Source organism: Euprymna scolopes, chromosome 13 (assembly GCF_053919585.1).
Source record: "Euprymna scolopes isolate OS-2025 chromosome 13, ASM5391958v1, whole genome shotgun sequence".
NCBI classification, from domain to species: domain Eukaryota; kingdom Metazoa; phylum Mollusca; class Cephalopoda; order Sepiida; family Sepiolidae; genus Euprymna; species Euprymna scolopes.
The window spans coordinates 83,661,458-83,678,537 of NC_136494.1; the positions used below are offsets into that span (position 1 = coordinate 83,661,458).

Genomic DNA, 17,080 nt, shown 5'->3' on the forward strand with positions numbered 1-17,080 from the left:
ATATATATATATATATATATATATAGAGAGAGAGAGAGAGAGAGAGAGATAGCTAGATAGAATGTGTAATGCGTATAACCGGTCTACGAGAAAAATTAAAAAAAAAACAATAGAATACAGAAATATGTGTCTCATTGTTTTGTTGGCTTTTAATTTTACCTTATAATTTTCTTCAACAATGCTTCAAGCAAACTACAATCTACTTATATATATTTATATAAACACACATGCACACTAGCGTCCAAAACTAAGGGACAACATTTTAAAACCTAATATTTGTTAAAAATAACAACTTTGAAAACATAAAACTTTGACAACTGGTAGTCGTTATAATCCATAATGACATACTAAAATTTGAATCATTTGCAATGGATAGAAAAAGAATTATAACAATTATTTATTAATTTTCAAAATAGGAACGTCCAAAAGTAAGGGACAAAATTAAAAACAATGTAAACAATATGCTATATTCAAATTTTTGGATTTTCTTTAAAAGAATAGGTCTTACTAAATTATTTGTAAACATTGCATTAGCCGGCAACATGGCAAAACGCCAAAAACTTGATTACTCTGTGAGACAAGATATTGTAAAGCTACACAAGGAAATGCACACTATTACAGAGATTTCAGAGAAAGCGAAACGTTCCAAGAGTGTTGTAGGCAGGGTTGTTAAATCCGACAATGATACTGGCAAAATAGTGCTTTTAAAACCGGCAGACCCTGCAAAACCTCGCCAAGAGAAGATCGAATAATGCAGTGTATGTCATTAAAGGACCGTTTTAAGTCTTGCACAGAAATTAAAAGGGTTATGAACATTACCTCATGTGTCAAGAAAGACTGTTTCTAGACGACTGCAAGAAATAGGGTTGTTTAATAGAACAGGGAAGAAACCATTTAGTTCGAAGAAAGAGATTAGAGTTTGCAAACAGGTATGTAATTTGGACATATGAAAATTGGGCAAAATTATTTTTCAGTGATGAAAGCAAGTTTCATTTATTTGGAAATGATCGAAAAACACGTATTGGTGAAAGATTAAGTGCAAAGTGTACTAAGAAAAGTGTCAAGTTTGGGGGTGGAAGCGTCACGGTATTCGGAATGTTTTCTAGCAAAGGTACAATGCCTCTAGTTTGGCTAATAACTCGTGTAAACGCGCAGATCTATAAAAACATTGTTCAAGATCATGTTGTGCCAATCATACAGAATTCAGGTTTCGATAGGGCAACCTTTATGCAAAATAATGCCCCATGTTACAAGGCAAAGGTGATAATGAGTTACATTAGCAAGCAAGATTTCGAAATTATGGATTGACTTAAATCCAATAGAAAATCTTTGGAAGACCTTAGGAGTGAAAGTTATGGAAAAAATCCACCTAACATGGAGGATTTGTGGGTGAAGCTTCATAAAGAATGGTCTAAAATTAGTATCGATGATTGTCAAGAACTGATTCTTGTAATCGAAGATGTGCAGCTGTCATTGAGAGGATTGTCCATGTATTTTTATTGTTTTTTGGCTGTTTACATTGTTTTTCTCAATTTTGTCCCTTATTTTTGGACGTTCCTAGTTTGAAAATAAATAATTGTTATAATTCTTTTTCTATCCTTTGTAAATGATTCAAATTTTAATGTTATTATGGATTATAGCGACTACCAGTTATCAAAATTTTATGTTTTCGCAGTTGTTATTTCTAACAAATATTAGGTTTCAAAATGTTGTCCCTTAGTTTTGGACGCTACTATATAAAAATACCTGTTCACATACACCTTTCACGATAAAGATAGAACCCAGAATTAGATAGAATCGAGCAATTGCATCGACAACGGGCAACGCCAGATCCAAAGTGGGTTTTGATGTACTGCATCTCATCAGTGACGTGCTCCAACATAGGCGCGAACCCAGGTCGTCGCACTCATGAAGTGTGCAATACTGGCGACATAACCACATCGTAGAATGTAGAACTGGATAAAAATATAAGAATTCAAAAAAATCGAGACAGTCAATAGATTGCGCCGTGGCCCATTGGGTTCGCGCCTATGTTGGAGCACGTCACTGATGAGATGCAGTACATCGAAACCCACTTTGAATCTGCCGTTGCCCGTTGTCGATGCAATTGCTCGATTCTATCTAATTCTGGGTTCTAGCTTTATCGTGAAAGATGTATGTGAACGAGTATTTATATATATCTATAATCTCCTCTTAATGTCTAATATATATATGTGTGTGTGTGTCTAAAGAAGCTTTGAATAAAAAATGTAAAAATCAAATGAAGAACGCAGTTTAAATTTTTTTTAAATCTTTAACCTATCGCACACATAGCACCTACATAATCAGACTTCTAAAAACCTTATAATTACAAAAGAGAATTCATTTATATAAGGAGAGGAGAAAAAAGCCTTAACTAATATTGTTAAATTGTTATATATATATGTATATATATATATATATATATATATATATATATATATATGGGTGTGGCAGGGAGAGAGTTGTATGTTTTGTTTTCGATTCTAGCTAATGGCACCCAAGCCATATATATATAGTTTTGATCTCTCTACTATATATTAGGTTCAGTATAATAATCGATATAGAATTGTCTTTATAATAATAAATATGTAATCTGCATGAATTAAAAGCGTATCTTACGAATTGGCAATGCCGGACGACCTGTTAGTATATATATGTGTGTGTGAAAGATTTATATAGCGTTTGATAGATTTAAAAAAAAAAAAAAAGGAGTCAGATTAAGAGAAAAAAACAGATGATCGACATGTATTGATTGCAGTCGTTGTATCTGAAGAAATCGTAGAGAAAGAAAGTGAAATAAATTGTTTTTATTCTCCTGTGCAACCCTCTGTTTTAGAGCAATCAATCATCAAAAATTCATAGAAATATATTCAATTATTCCCATTCCTTCCAATTGGGAAATACACTTACCTTCAAATTTTACCTTGAAGAAAGGACAGCATCCGAAGCAAGTGGAACGTGGGAATACAGCGCGAAGGACAATTAAACTCTTCAATCAGCATCTATTTTTATATTTGCGTTTTCTTAGAAGCTTTCTATCAATATATCAAAATTAAACTAGTTTCCCTGGGTTTATTTTAGAAGAAGTATTATTTTTATATTTGAAATTCCGTTTTAAATTTTATTTATTCCCCACCCCGAGTTTCATCCATTTTGATTATATTCCCATTTCCATTACGCACTCCCTCCCACCTTCGCACTTCCTTTGTCAACTGTGCATCATAGATTAATTTAGCATAAACATAAATTTCCTTTCTTTTTTTTTTCACTAATGAAGATTGATATTTCAGCAGCTTGATATATCGTCTTTGACACACACGGGAATGGGACGGTGATTAGCCTAACAGATACCATTGCTGATTATGTAATCGATTATTCTCATCATTTATGCATTTTGGAAAAGGCATAATCCTGCTATTTTCCTCCTGCTATAGGTGAAATAATAACTCGCAAGTTCTTCAACATCTATATATATAAATCTCAAACGTCTGTTAGTGTGTATGTTTGTATGTCCGCCGAACACTTTTGACAGACCCTACCAACATGACAAATTTGATATCATATTAAAGCTTGAACCTTTGGACGCCAAATATCGAATTTTGGGCCCAAACGGTTAACTCTAAGTTGGTTATCTGACCGTTAAATACTACATAATTCTTATAATTTTAAATCGATTCTAATGTTATTATACATAATTGAAAAAACGCTGAGTCATGTCACGTGATCTTGACGTCAGCACACTTTAATGGCAACGTTTGTATAGTTTAAATAAGAGACTCTTTATGGTTAGTATCGTACAAATCAAAAGATTAACTGTCAGTATCGTGCAAATTAAAATATTAACTTACACGTTATGAAAATGTTACCAAGGTGATTATCGGGTTAAAAATAGTAAAATACGAGATTATAACGAAAAATGACAAGCAAAAATGATAAGGTGGGAAAAATTACACTTAAAATATTTAGCAATGAGATGAATGATCGCTATATTTTCAAAACAAAAACAAACGGCCATTTTCTTTTTAGTATTAGTAACAATATAATCTAATTCTGTTTAGCGGGAGGAAGGCGAAAGATGTACTCGCTTGAATTCTAAGAACAGATACTACACTTTGATCTTAGCCAAAACCAAGTAGCCGTATTATACAGCGTAATTTCCTACCGAACATTATCTTCTATTAAAAAAAGATGCATAATTTATATTTATCATGTACTAAATTGAGACAAGATGTCATATTCCAAACATCACATCGCTGAATTGTTGATTCCAAAAACCAAATGAATGAATCTGCATGATCAATGCTTATTTGTAACATTTCAAAAATTGCTTAAAGAACGAGTCGGCATGTTAACAAAACAACCGGCCATTTTCTTTTAAGTAATAAGATATCTTAACTCTGTTTAGCGGGTGGGGGTGGGGTAAAAGATGAGATCGCTTGAATTCTAAGAACAGCTACTACACTTTGATCTTAGCCAAAATACAAAGTAACCGTATTATACAACGTAATTTCCTACCGACCATTATCTTCTATTAAAAAAAGATGCATATTTAATATTTATCGAATACTAAATTGAGACTAGATGTCATATTCCAAAAATCACATCTGAACTAAAAACTTTAAAAAGCCATCCTTATCTTCGATTGACGTTTGTTTCTCTACAGCTAGACATCCCAAGCATGACTTCCTCCTACTTTTCGAGTGAGGTTTGTTTCTCTAAAGCAAGACATGCCAGGTATGACCACCTCCTTATTTTTGAGTGATGTTTGTTTCTCTAAAGTTTGACATGCTAGGCATGACCTCCTCCTCATTTTCCGGTGACGTTTGTTTCTCTAAAGCTTGACATGCCAGGTATGATCGCCTCCTTATACAATAATTGTTATAATATGTGAGTGACCTCCCTGGGATGTAGCTTCGTTTTCGACTATCATTAGAATAATATACAATCATTGTTATAATATGCAAGTGACTTCCCTCTGATGAAGCTCCATTGTCGAATACCATTAGAATATTATACAATCATTGTTATAATATGAGAGTGACCTCCCTTGGATGTAGCTTCGTTGCCGAATACTATTAGAATAATACACTGTCATTTTTATAGGTGAGTAACCTCCCTTTGATGTAACTTCATTGTCGAATACCATTACAATAATATGCAATCATTGTTATATGCAAGTGACCTCCCTTGGATGTAGCTTCATGTTCGAATACCATTAGATTAATATACAATCATTGTAATAATATGCGAGTGACCTTCCTTGGATGTAGCTTTATTGTCGAATACCATTAGATTAATATACAATCATTGTTATAATATGCGAGTGACCTCCCTTGGATGTAGATGTAAGCAATAATGAGCTTGGTAATTATTAGATGTATAGCTACCTGGGAACACCAAATGTTTTATGTAGATCACCAAAGTTAAGCAACAATGGGCTTGGTGATTATCAGATGGGTAACTATTTTGGAATACAACATACTTTTGTAGATCACCAAAGTTCAGCAACAATGAGCTGGGTCAATATTTGATGGATGACTTATTGGGAATAGATAATGCTTTATGTAGACCACCAAAGTTAAGCTATCATGAGCTTGGTCATAATCAGATGGGTAACTATTTGGGAATACAAAATGCTTTATATAGATCAAAGTTAAGCAACATTGTCTTGGTCATTCTCAAACAGGTGACTACTTGGGAATACAAAATACTTTATGTAGCTTACCAAAGTTAAGCAACAATGAGCCTGGCCATTATCAAATGGGTGACTACTTGGGAATACAAAATGCTTTATGTAGAAAACCAAAGTTAAGCAACAATGAGTTTGGTGATTATCAGATGGGTAAATACTTTGGAATACAAAATACTTTTTGTAGAAAACCAAAGTTAAGCAACAATGAGCTGGATCATTATCAGATGGGTGACTAATTAGGAATACATAATGCTTTTTGTAGATAACAAAAGTTAAGCAACAATGGGCTTGGTGATTATTAGAAGGGTAACTACTTGGGATTACCAAATCCTTATATACAGGGTGGTCAAAAGGTCAGGTAACATATTAAAGGTAGAAAAAACAATATGATCCATTATAATCTCTATTCGTTTAATATTATTTCTTGGATGAAATTTTTCCACAATGATGGATTGGTCGCCGTGGCCCAGTTGAATGGCCAGCCAGATCTCCGGATCTTACCCCTCCTGATTTCTGGCTTTGGGGCTATGTAAAGGATAGCGTTTATGGCAAGAAGCCTGATACAATAGCGTCTTTAAAGTTATTTATTGAAGAGGAGATTGCCCAGATATCAGCTGACATGATTACACGTGTTACACAATCAGTGGTTAATCGCTTCCAGCGATTGATAGAGAGAAATGGACGACAATTAACAAAATAAACATATTTCATGTTTGTTTCATTTTATATTTCAATGTATGGTACTTAAATATACGTGTATTGCTAATATCGTTTTTCTTTAAAATGTTACCTGACTTTTTGACCACCCTGTAGATCATTAAAGTAAAGCAAAAATTAGCTTGATTATTATAGGATGGGTAACTATTTGGGAATACAAAATGCTTTATATTGATCACCAAAATTAAGCAACTTTGTCGTGGTCATTCTAAAACAGGTGACTACTTGGGAATACAAAATGCTTTTTGTAGCTTACCAAAGTTAAGCAACAATGAGTCTGACCATTATCAAATGGTGACTACTTGGGAATACAAAATGCTTGATGTAGATCACTAAAGTTAAGCTACAATGAGCTTGGTCATTATCAGAGGGGTGACTACTAGGTAATACTAAATGCTTTATGTAGATAACAAAATTTAAGCATCAATTAGCTTGGTCATTATTTGATGGGTGACTAATTGGGTATACAAAATTTTGTATGTAGATCACAAATGTTAAGCAACATTTGAGCTTGCTCATTATTAGATGGGTGGCTACTTGGGAATACAGAATGTTTTATGCAAGTCACCAATATTAAGGAACAATAAGCTTGGTCATTATCAGATGGGTAACTACTTGGGAATACAAAATGCTTTATGTAGATTACCAAAGTTAAGCAACAATGATTGTGGTCATTATCAGATGGGTGACTACTTGAGAATACAACATGCTTAATGTAGATCACTACAGTTAAGCAACAATAAGCTATCTATTTGCTGAATTCCTGGCGTTGCCCCGTATTGAATGAGATAGGGGCAAATTTATACTAGCAGAATAATCAACATCACTCTGGATTAAATGAGGGTGGTAGAATATAAAGTTTGTACCAGAAATGGTTTAAACAATTTTCTATCTCAAAATTACTTCATTTGTGAAGTGGCTTAAACAGTTTACGATCTCAAAACTAGATTAATACATATATATTGTTGGTTTACTATGAAAGTTTACTAGGCCAGTTTCTATAGGGTGTGATCTATATTTTTTTGAATTTTTTATGTTATCCTGGCATAATGTGAAGGTTGGAGAGGTGGGTAGAAAGAAGCATGATTATGTTAATTTTAAGTTCTGTTTTGAGGGTTGGGTTGGAAAGAGTAATGTCGGTTTTGGAGTCAAAAAGTATGTGAAATTGTTTCATATATGTATTTAAATTACCCGTCTTAGTGTAGGTAAAATTATTTTAAATATGTATTGTATATTCACCGTCAATGCAAAGGTAGAATTATTTTATATACATACTGTAAATTATCTACCCTAAGTAAGATACAATTATTTAATACGTCTAATACTCGTCCTAGCTAGGTAAAATATTCTTTTGCTCGAAATAGCAAATGATACATAGACATTAAAACTTCCTAACTCCTAAGAATAACAAATATATTCCAAATCAAATTCAGTTTTCTCATTGTTTATACGGTCCTGAGAACGCCGGGTAGCCTCGCTAATCGATATATATAAAAATGAAAATGTTTGTTTGTGTGCGTGTTTTTGTGTATGTCCGAAAAAGACTTTTTTTCCAAGAAGCGATCGGTCGGCTCACTCCTTAAAACTTTTTATATCGCGTTTAAATCGTAATATCTACAAGTTAACAACGGGGGTCGCCTGTCTATTTAATTTGCCCGCCTTTGAAAAGCTAAATATTCAACATTTTTCGATCGCCACGTGGGGATTGGGCTTTTTTGTAAAATAGAAGCAAAACTAAGGTTAACACATGGTTCCCGGCGCAATCGCCGAATGCGGTGTTTCTCCTTATATCAGACAATTGCTATTCAATTTGGACAATCCCCTTTAAATGGGGAGCTGGTCCCCCCCCCCACCATCATCTTGATGAAGCCAAAACTACCCCCCCGCATTGAAACAAAATAAACAAACCCCAAAAAGCTGCCCCACAGTAAATAAAATACTGCCACGTCATTGTAACGCTCCCGCGATGACCTCATAAAGCGGCCACCTGTCAATCAAAGCTCTGACTCAGTTTATAACCCTTAATTTAACACGCTTATAAATTTCTCTCACTCGTGGCCGAGATGGTTAGGTGGTTGGCTTTTTTCCCTTTCGTTTCCACCTTCACGTCAAGGCTTCGGGGTTTAATCCTACTTTCCTACTAAAACTTTTTTCTTTTAACGTTTTTTTTTAACACACACCCAAACACCCGGGAAACGCTGGGTACCCCCCCGCTAGTTTATAATATAAACGGTAAACGTCTGTGTATATGTATGTCTGCTAAAACCTTTTGACAGATGCGTCGGAACGTGGCCACACTGATATCGTCTTAAACATCAAACTTTCGGACGACAAATATCGAAAAATTAGCCAAAACCATTAATTATTTCACCCGCAACTGGGCAGTTTTCTACAAAGAGGGGTCGCTTTTTTCGTCGAATATTTTCGAAAGTCATCTCTTTTCGATTGAGTAGCTTTAATTTCGACGTTCGCTACTTCCGGTCTTGCAATAGACGTAACACCCGAGACGTCACGTTTTTTTTTTCATATTCTTTTCCTCTTTCGTAGTACAGGTTCGAGCTTACCTGCCTGCTACCACTTTTTTTTGTTCAACACACACCTGCACACACCCGGGCAATGCTGGGCACCCAGGCTAGTTAAATATTAAAATAATAAGTCTTGATTTTCAATCAAAGAACTCATATAAACACACAAAACACCAATGAAATACACATGCTAGAATAGGTAAAATAAATTCCTCGAACAGAACAGTTTTGTACTTTAGACTTCATTATGAAGATTAAAATCAAATATAATGCTATTAAATCCTATGTCTAGAATTATTATTCCAATTTTCTACGTCATATCAACCATTTGCCGAATACAGTCATTTTGGAAAAAGTTTTTAGGCTTCCAATAATCTTAAATTCAAGCACTACAACGAGTAAAATCTTTGTTTCGATGGATGAAAAACACCTGCAGAAATATATCAGCACGTTTGAATCGAAACTGTTCATTTATTTTTGTGCATACTCAAATTCCTTTATAGCTTGAAGCGGTTTAACTTTAAATCTTTATCTATCTTGCAATGGCTCAAACAGTAGAAAATGGTTGGAGCACTAAATGTTTTGGTTTAGATTCTAGCTGGTGGCATCAAAGTCACTGTTTTAAAAACTTTTGAAATCAGTATTATATTAGGTAAAATAGAGAATTGACTCTGTAATAATACGAAATCTGCATGAATTAAAGTATATTTAAACATGTTTTACGACCCGGCAAATCCAGGCGCCTCCTACTAGTATATGAATAAATGCGTGTGTTTGGTTTGTTTTGTAGAAGAAAAAATGACTTTGCAGAACATGATGGAGTTTTGCAAAGAGAAAGAGGGAAAACAATAGCATTAATGTTTGGTACATTTTTTGGTCAGGAAGCCAGTATCTTCAGACAGCCTGATCTGGTAGCGCCGGATGCACTAACAGGTATTACAAATCTGCTCCAAAGTAGATCTGCGAGCCATGGTTACTAAGGGACAACTCCACATTCCCTACAGTCACCAAATGGGGCCTCCTCACTAGATGTTTTTAGGGCATACCTAGGACATTTTGTTTTGCACATAATTTTTTTTTTATTTTGTTTAATAAATGCCCAGAGTTTTTTTTTATCTAGGAAGTTCTGACGGTGTACATTAGTAAGGGTAGAATATTAATTATGGCTTGTGCAAACTTGTGCATAGTGCTACCTATGCCAGATATTATGCGATGCGTTAGGTTTGTGATATATGATTCAAAGTCTATAAAGTTAATAAATCTTTCAAAAGTCTTATAAGAAAAGATTAAAAGAAATGGACATCACATATTGAATGTGTTGTAGTATTTTTGGTATTATAGAAGATATAAATCAAAAAGATTTGGACCATTACATTAATAATCATGTGTGATAGAAACTTAATCAAATACCAAAATCGCTTTATAAAATCTACTGAATCTCTTAATTCTACAGTGATTGCTTTCTACTTTGACTGGAGTAATTCTTTATACCGAAAGGAATCTCTGACACATACAAAATCCTATAAGACACCTTTGTATTAAAAATGGAGTTCTTAAAAATCCAGCTTCTTTGGTTATATTTATTAGTGTATAATAATATAATGATTGTACAGTGATTTTAATTTATATCTCCGTTATATCATATTCATTTATTGTTTCCTTTTCATTGTTTTTTAATTTTTAAGTTATATTAACTGTACTTAAGAAATGTACATCTATCAAACCTCTCCATTTTATTCATTAATCCGAACCGATGTTATTTAAACGACATGATCAAACAAGAACCTATTAATTTAGAAGAACCACACAGAGACAAATGCATACAAATATAAGCCAATATATCTAACCATATTTATATACTATGTAAGCAAACCGACATTCAAAATTATAAACAATTTAATTGACTTTTACCTGTGCATATTATGATGGAGGTGAAACGAATTTTATTTAAAAACTTAGTGCAATCTATGTGTGTGTGTGTGTGTGTGTATTATACAAACATTATTGGTTACATGTGCATACGATGTTCCAGTGGAGTCTCAATTCTGGGCAACACTTCAGACCAAAAAAAGAATTGGTCTAATGTGTTGTCCCTGAATTGGAACTCCACTGAAACATGTATGCACATATGTAACTAATAATGTTTATATAATAAATAAATTATACACTACCTCTGTCCTGCATTGAGCACTCTCTAATAATCACGCAAGTTTCATTGGACTTACATCTAGGAAACCAATCGATGCGACTGGTATATATATATGCTTTCGTCGGTTTGTTTGTTCGTTCCACTTTTTCTTGGACACTACTGGGCCGATCTATCTGAAAACATTTTATGGGCCTTTGTTATAAGGTGCAGCGAATTAAGTATTATGGTATTCGTCTGATATACAGGGATTGATACAGATTAGTCACCATGATATACACAATTTACTCTAGAAGTTTGGCATAAAGTACTCATTCTAAATCAGTGGGTTATAAATTCGGCTTGTTCTTAACGGGCAAAATGTCTACTTTATAACTATTTACTGCAAGCTTTTTTATTTATTTATTTATTCAAAATAGACAATGGAAATTATATGTGGGTGCATGTGTGTTTTTACGTATATTTACGTATTTGATCATGACCATGCATAACTTATCTTGCAACTTACAGAATTTAAGAAACTTATGAATTTAAAATACCTTTGTCCCGAGAAAGTGCCATTTCTTCCATATTCATGTATCGCATCTGATTCTCGGTAGAATATCATAGAATTTGCATTTCTTTTCCCGTCCAAGTGACGCCATGCAGGCTGAAAAAGATGGCAATTAAATCAGATCTGAACCGCATGCAGAAAAATGTACTTTGCTTGAGCAAAAATAAACTGTTTACAAAATGAAAGCAATTGAAATAAAATCTACTTTTGTCCTATTGAATGCAAGTGACATCGAATTAGACGGAAGGGTTTTGCCAAAATTATGCCAAAACAGTTAACGGTTTGATAATATAAGGCAGATGTCTGTTTGTATGTCTGACTAAAATTAAATAAATGCAAAACAAACTCCCACGAAGTGTGTATTTTCTTAATCGACATTCCTTTAGACAGATAATACCTAAAATTTAGAAAATAATTTTTGTACCCTAAACTGGTGCAATTTCGTCGGTGTCGATTTTCCAGCCATTTTATGTACCAATTAAAGGGAAGTAACTGATTGTTACTCATGGAGTTACTCATTCCTCAGGGAATCTATAGAAACAAGTTGAGATGGGGGAGGTTCAGAGAGAAGAATGAGCTGAGCAGAGAAGAAAATATGCAATTTGAGTAATACGGAATTATTAATAGTATTGCTCCTTGCAACACAGTTTCTCTTCTAGTAAAGAACACTATGCTCCCTAGCAATGCATCATTTAAACACATCTGCTCTCTAGGATAATGAGCATTTGTGGATTACCATGTACCATTTATCAAATTTAATACTCTATTACGATATTATTTCCGGGCAACAGATTACACATAATCATGTTAATGTCGTCATTTTTAAAAAGATTAAAACAATTTTTGTTGACTGTTAAGAAAACGGTTTTCATTCCATAGATTATTGTATAAGAGAAAAATATTGAGAAGACTTCTGAAGTGTTATACATATTATATGATACTACATATATATATATATACCACATACGAATAACAAACATAACGATATATACTACCTCGTTTTACTTTACGATCTTTATAATATATATATATATATATATATATATATATTGGCAGCAAGTTATTATTCAAACGGTCTTTTTTTTTATTTCAGCTGACATTTTGCATAAAATGGCGCCCAAAAGTTGTTCAGCCATATTCTATGCAAGCGCTTTCTATCGGTGCATCCGATTTTCATCAGGAGCAATTTTTGTTATCACTTACCCACCAAGCAATAAAAAAGAATGTAAAAGGTGGGTGGGTGATAACAATCGCTCCTGATGATAACCGGATGCACCGATAGAAAGCACTTGAGTAGAATATGGCTGAACAACTTTTGGGCGCCATTTTATACAACACAGCTGAAATAAAAACGACTGTTCGGCGATTGAAAAAGATATCCTGAAAAATCGGAAAAGAAGAATAACTGTCGTGTTCTATCAGACATGCTTGAATTTATATATGTTTAGAATAAGAAGGATCAAAGATATCGTAACTAAAACAAAAAAATTGCAACTACTGTTCCGATTTTTTTTTTGATTTTGTAATCGTGCCCATACTCCTTTTATTTTATTTTTAAATTGATGGGTTCATATGCTTCTGATGAGTCAGGGCAGAATAAATTGAAGAATTGACATAATTAAAAGAATGATTCTGCGCTACAAAATAGGTGCTATCAAGAATTGAACATTTAACATGTTGAAAGAAATAAACGGTAAGATGAACAACATCTAGAAATATGTAATATATACTTTTTGTCATATATATATGTCATTAATATATATATATATATGTCATTAATATATATATATATGTCATTAATATATATATATATATATATGTCATTAATATATATATATGTCATTAGATATATATGTCATTAATATATATATATGTCATTAATATATATATATGTCATTAATATATATATATGTCATTAATATATATATATATGTCATTAATATATATGTCATTAATATATATATATATGTCATTAATATATATATATATATATATGTCATTAATATATATATATATATATGTCATTAATATATATATATATATATATGTCATTAATATATATATATATATGTCATTAATATATATATATATATGTCATTAATATATATATATATGTCATTAATATATATATATATGTCATTAATATATATATATATGTCATTAATATATATATATATATATATATGTCATTAATATATATATATATATGTCATTAATATATATATATATATGTCATTAATATATATATATAGAGAGAGAAAATAAAAAAGGAACAAACCGTATTATGTGTTCACCAACGTTTCGTCTTTATTTCGAGACTTTCACCCAGAGGAAGTCTCGAAATAAAGACGAAACGTTGGTGAACACATAATACGGTTTGTTCCTTTTTTATTTTCTCTATTTTGTCGGAATAATATTTCCATTATTTTCATCATATATATATATATATATATATATGTGTCATTAATATATATATATATATGTCACTAATATATATATATATATGTCATTAATAAATATATATATATGTCATTAATATATATATATGTCATTTACATATATATATGTCATTTACATATATATATATGTCATTAACATATATATGTCATTAATATATATATGTCATTAATATATATATATGTCATTAATATATATATATGTCATTAATATATATATGTCATTAATATATATATATATGTCATTAATATATATATATATATGTCATTAATATATATATATGTCATTAATATATATATATATATGTGTGTCATTAATATATATATATCATTAATATATATATATATATATATATCAATATATATATATATCAATATATATATATATATGTGTCATTAATATATATATATATGTCATTAATATATATATATATATCATTAATATATATATATATATCATTAATATATATATATATATCATTAATATATATATATATATCATTAATATATATATATGTGTCATTAATATATATATATATATGTCATTTATATATATATGTCATTTATATATATATATATGTCATTAATATATATATATATATATATATATGTCATTAATATATATATATATATGTCATTAATATATATATATATCATTAATATATATATATATATCATTAATATATATATATATATCATTAATATATATATGTCATTAATATATATATGTCATTAATATATATATATATATATCATTAATATATATATATATATATATGTCATTAATATATATATATGTCATTAATATATATATATATGTCATTAATATATATATATGTCATTAATATATATATATATATATATGTCATTAATATATATATATGTCATTAATATATATATATGTCATTAATATATATATATGTCATTAATATATATATATATGTCATTAATATATATATATATGTCATTAATATATATATATATGTCATTAATATATATATATATGTCATTAATATATATATATATGTCATTAATATATATATATGTCATTAATATATATATATATATGTCATTAATATATATATATATATGTCATTAATATATATATATATGTCATTAATATATATATATATGTCATTAATATATATATATATGTCATTAATATATATATATATATATGTCATTAATATATATATATATATATGTCATTAATATATATATATATATATGTCATTAATATATATATATATATGTCATTAATATATATATATATATATGTCATTAATATATATATATATGTCATTAATATATATATGTCATTAATATATATATATATGTCATTAATATATATATATATATATATGTCATTAATATATATATATATGTCATTAATATATATATATATATGTCATTAATATATATATATATATGTCATTAATATATATATATATATATATATGTCATTAATATATATATATGTCATTAATATATATATATATATATGTCATTAATATATATATATACATATATATATGTGTCATTAATATATATATATATATATGTTATTAATATATATATATGTCATTAATATATATATGTCATTAATATATATATATATGTCATTAATATATATATATATGTCATTAATATATATATATATATATATATATATATATGTCATTAATATATATATATATATATATATATGTGTGTGTGTGTGTGTTTCTTTATGTTGGACACAATAATTAATATGGCGTTGAAAAGAAATGAATAATTATTTCAAACCGAAATATTGATCCACAATATGACGTGGATGTTCAGATGTCCAATATCTCCTCATAGACAAGGTTTGCCACCAGGATTAGTTGACTACATGTAAGAAATTAGTCGATTGGTTATCTGGCAAATATATTAGAGATAGAAATGTATCCAGTCATATTAATCAAACTCTTGGACAACAACGATAGATCCAAACATATAATAAAGATTAGCATTGCCATTTGTGAATCAATTGTTTCAGTGACTGTTATGAGATTACAAAATATGGGGGGGGACAGAAAACAGACTAAAGAACAAATATATTTATGAAAAATGTGTCCAAATTAATACCAAGAATCATTGATAATTTTAAGATCAAAATGTTTATCTGAGGAACATCAAAAGGAAATCCAAATGCCAATCACGTAAGTAGTTCTGATATTTCTGATACGTTTATGTTGTCTGCTAACCTCTTGCTGTTTACCAGGTGTAAAAAAGTGAGCCACTTTTTATCAACGCGGCAGTGGAAGCTTATTAATGTGAAGATTTTACTTTGGGAAAGACTAGACCATAAATATATCATCAGGTTCAATGTAGGTAGCGTTGATGAATTGTTTTCTTAAATAACGCAATGTATACTGTTAGCATTAAAGAATCTATTATGTGCCAACTATAATCAACTGTTACCGAGTGTCAAAAACAATAAAGAACAAAGGATTATATCTAAACGCTAATTATAAAAACGTTTGGCTTCACACATGATATTAATGAGTGAATAGACGTTTGATCTTGTAGTTTTCATAATTTATTTCAAGTGACGAGAACAAGTTGTGTAATGATCAAAAAGGACAGAAAAACACTCGTTTAGATACAGCCACTATAAACGGGTTTCCCCACTATCTGTGCCTAAATCTAAATGCAGATTCCATGAACAAAGCTTCTTTCCCAGAATTACCCGCTTGTGGAACACTGTTCCACTGGCCTGATTCTCAGTCGATTACAATACGGTATACTTCGCGTCCAATATAAACAAGTTCTTGCTGTGCCGTCCTTTTAGACAATCCAAATGTTAACCAATCTACATCATTAACGATTATTACACTCTTAAATTCATTAACCTTTATACTCGAGTGGCCTTCGGGCCTTGATAAGTGGCGACTCCCTATTAAAAAAAAAGCATGAAATGGGTATTATAATCTGGATAGCAACATA

At 30.4% G+C, this 17,080-nt stretch overlaps 1 protein-coding gene across 1 annotated transcript in view; it reads right to left on the minus strand.

Annotated features, from left to right (window-relative positions):
- The window catches only part of LOC145292291 (ADAM 17-like protease), an 872,700-nt gene that overhangs the window by 459,132 nt on the left and 396,488 nt on the right, over window positions 1-17,080 (minus strand). Inside the window, exon 5 of the mRNA XM_080138617.1 lies at window positions 11,641-11,750. Coding sequence (XP_079994743.1) covers window positions 11,641-11,750 — 110 coding nt within the window. The remainder of the gene's footprint in view (window positions 1-11,640; window positions 11,751-17,080) is intronic.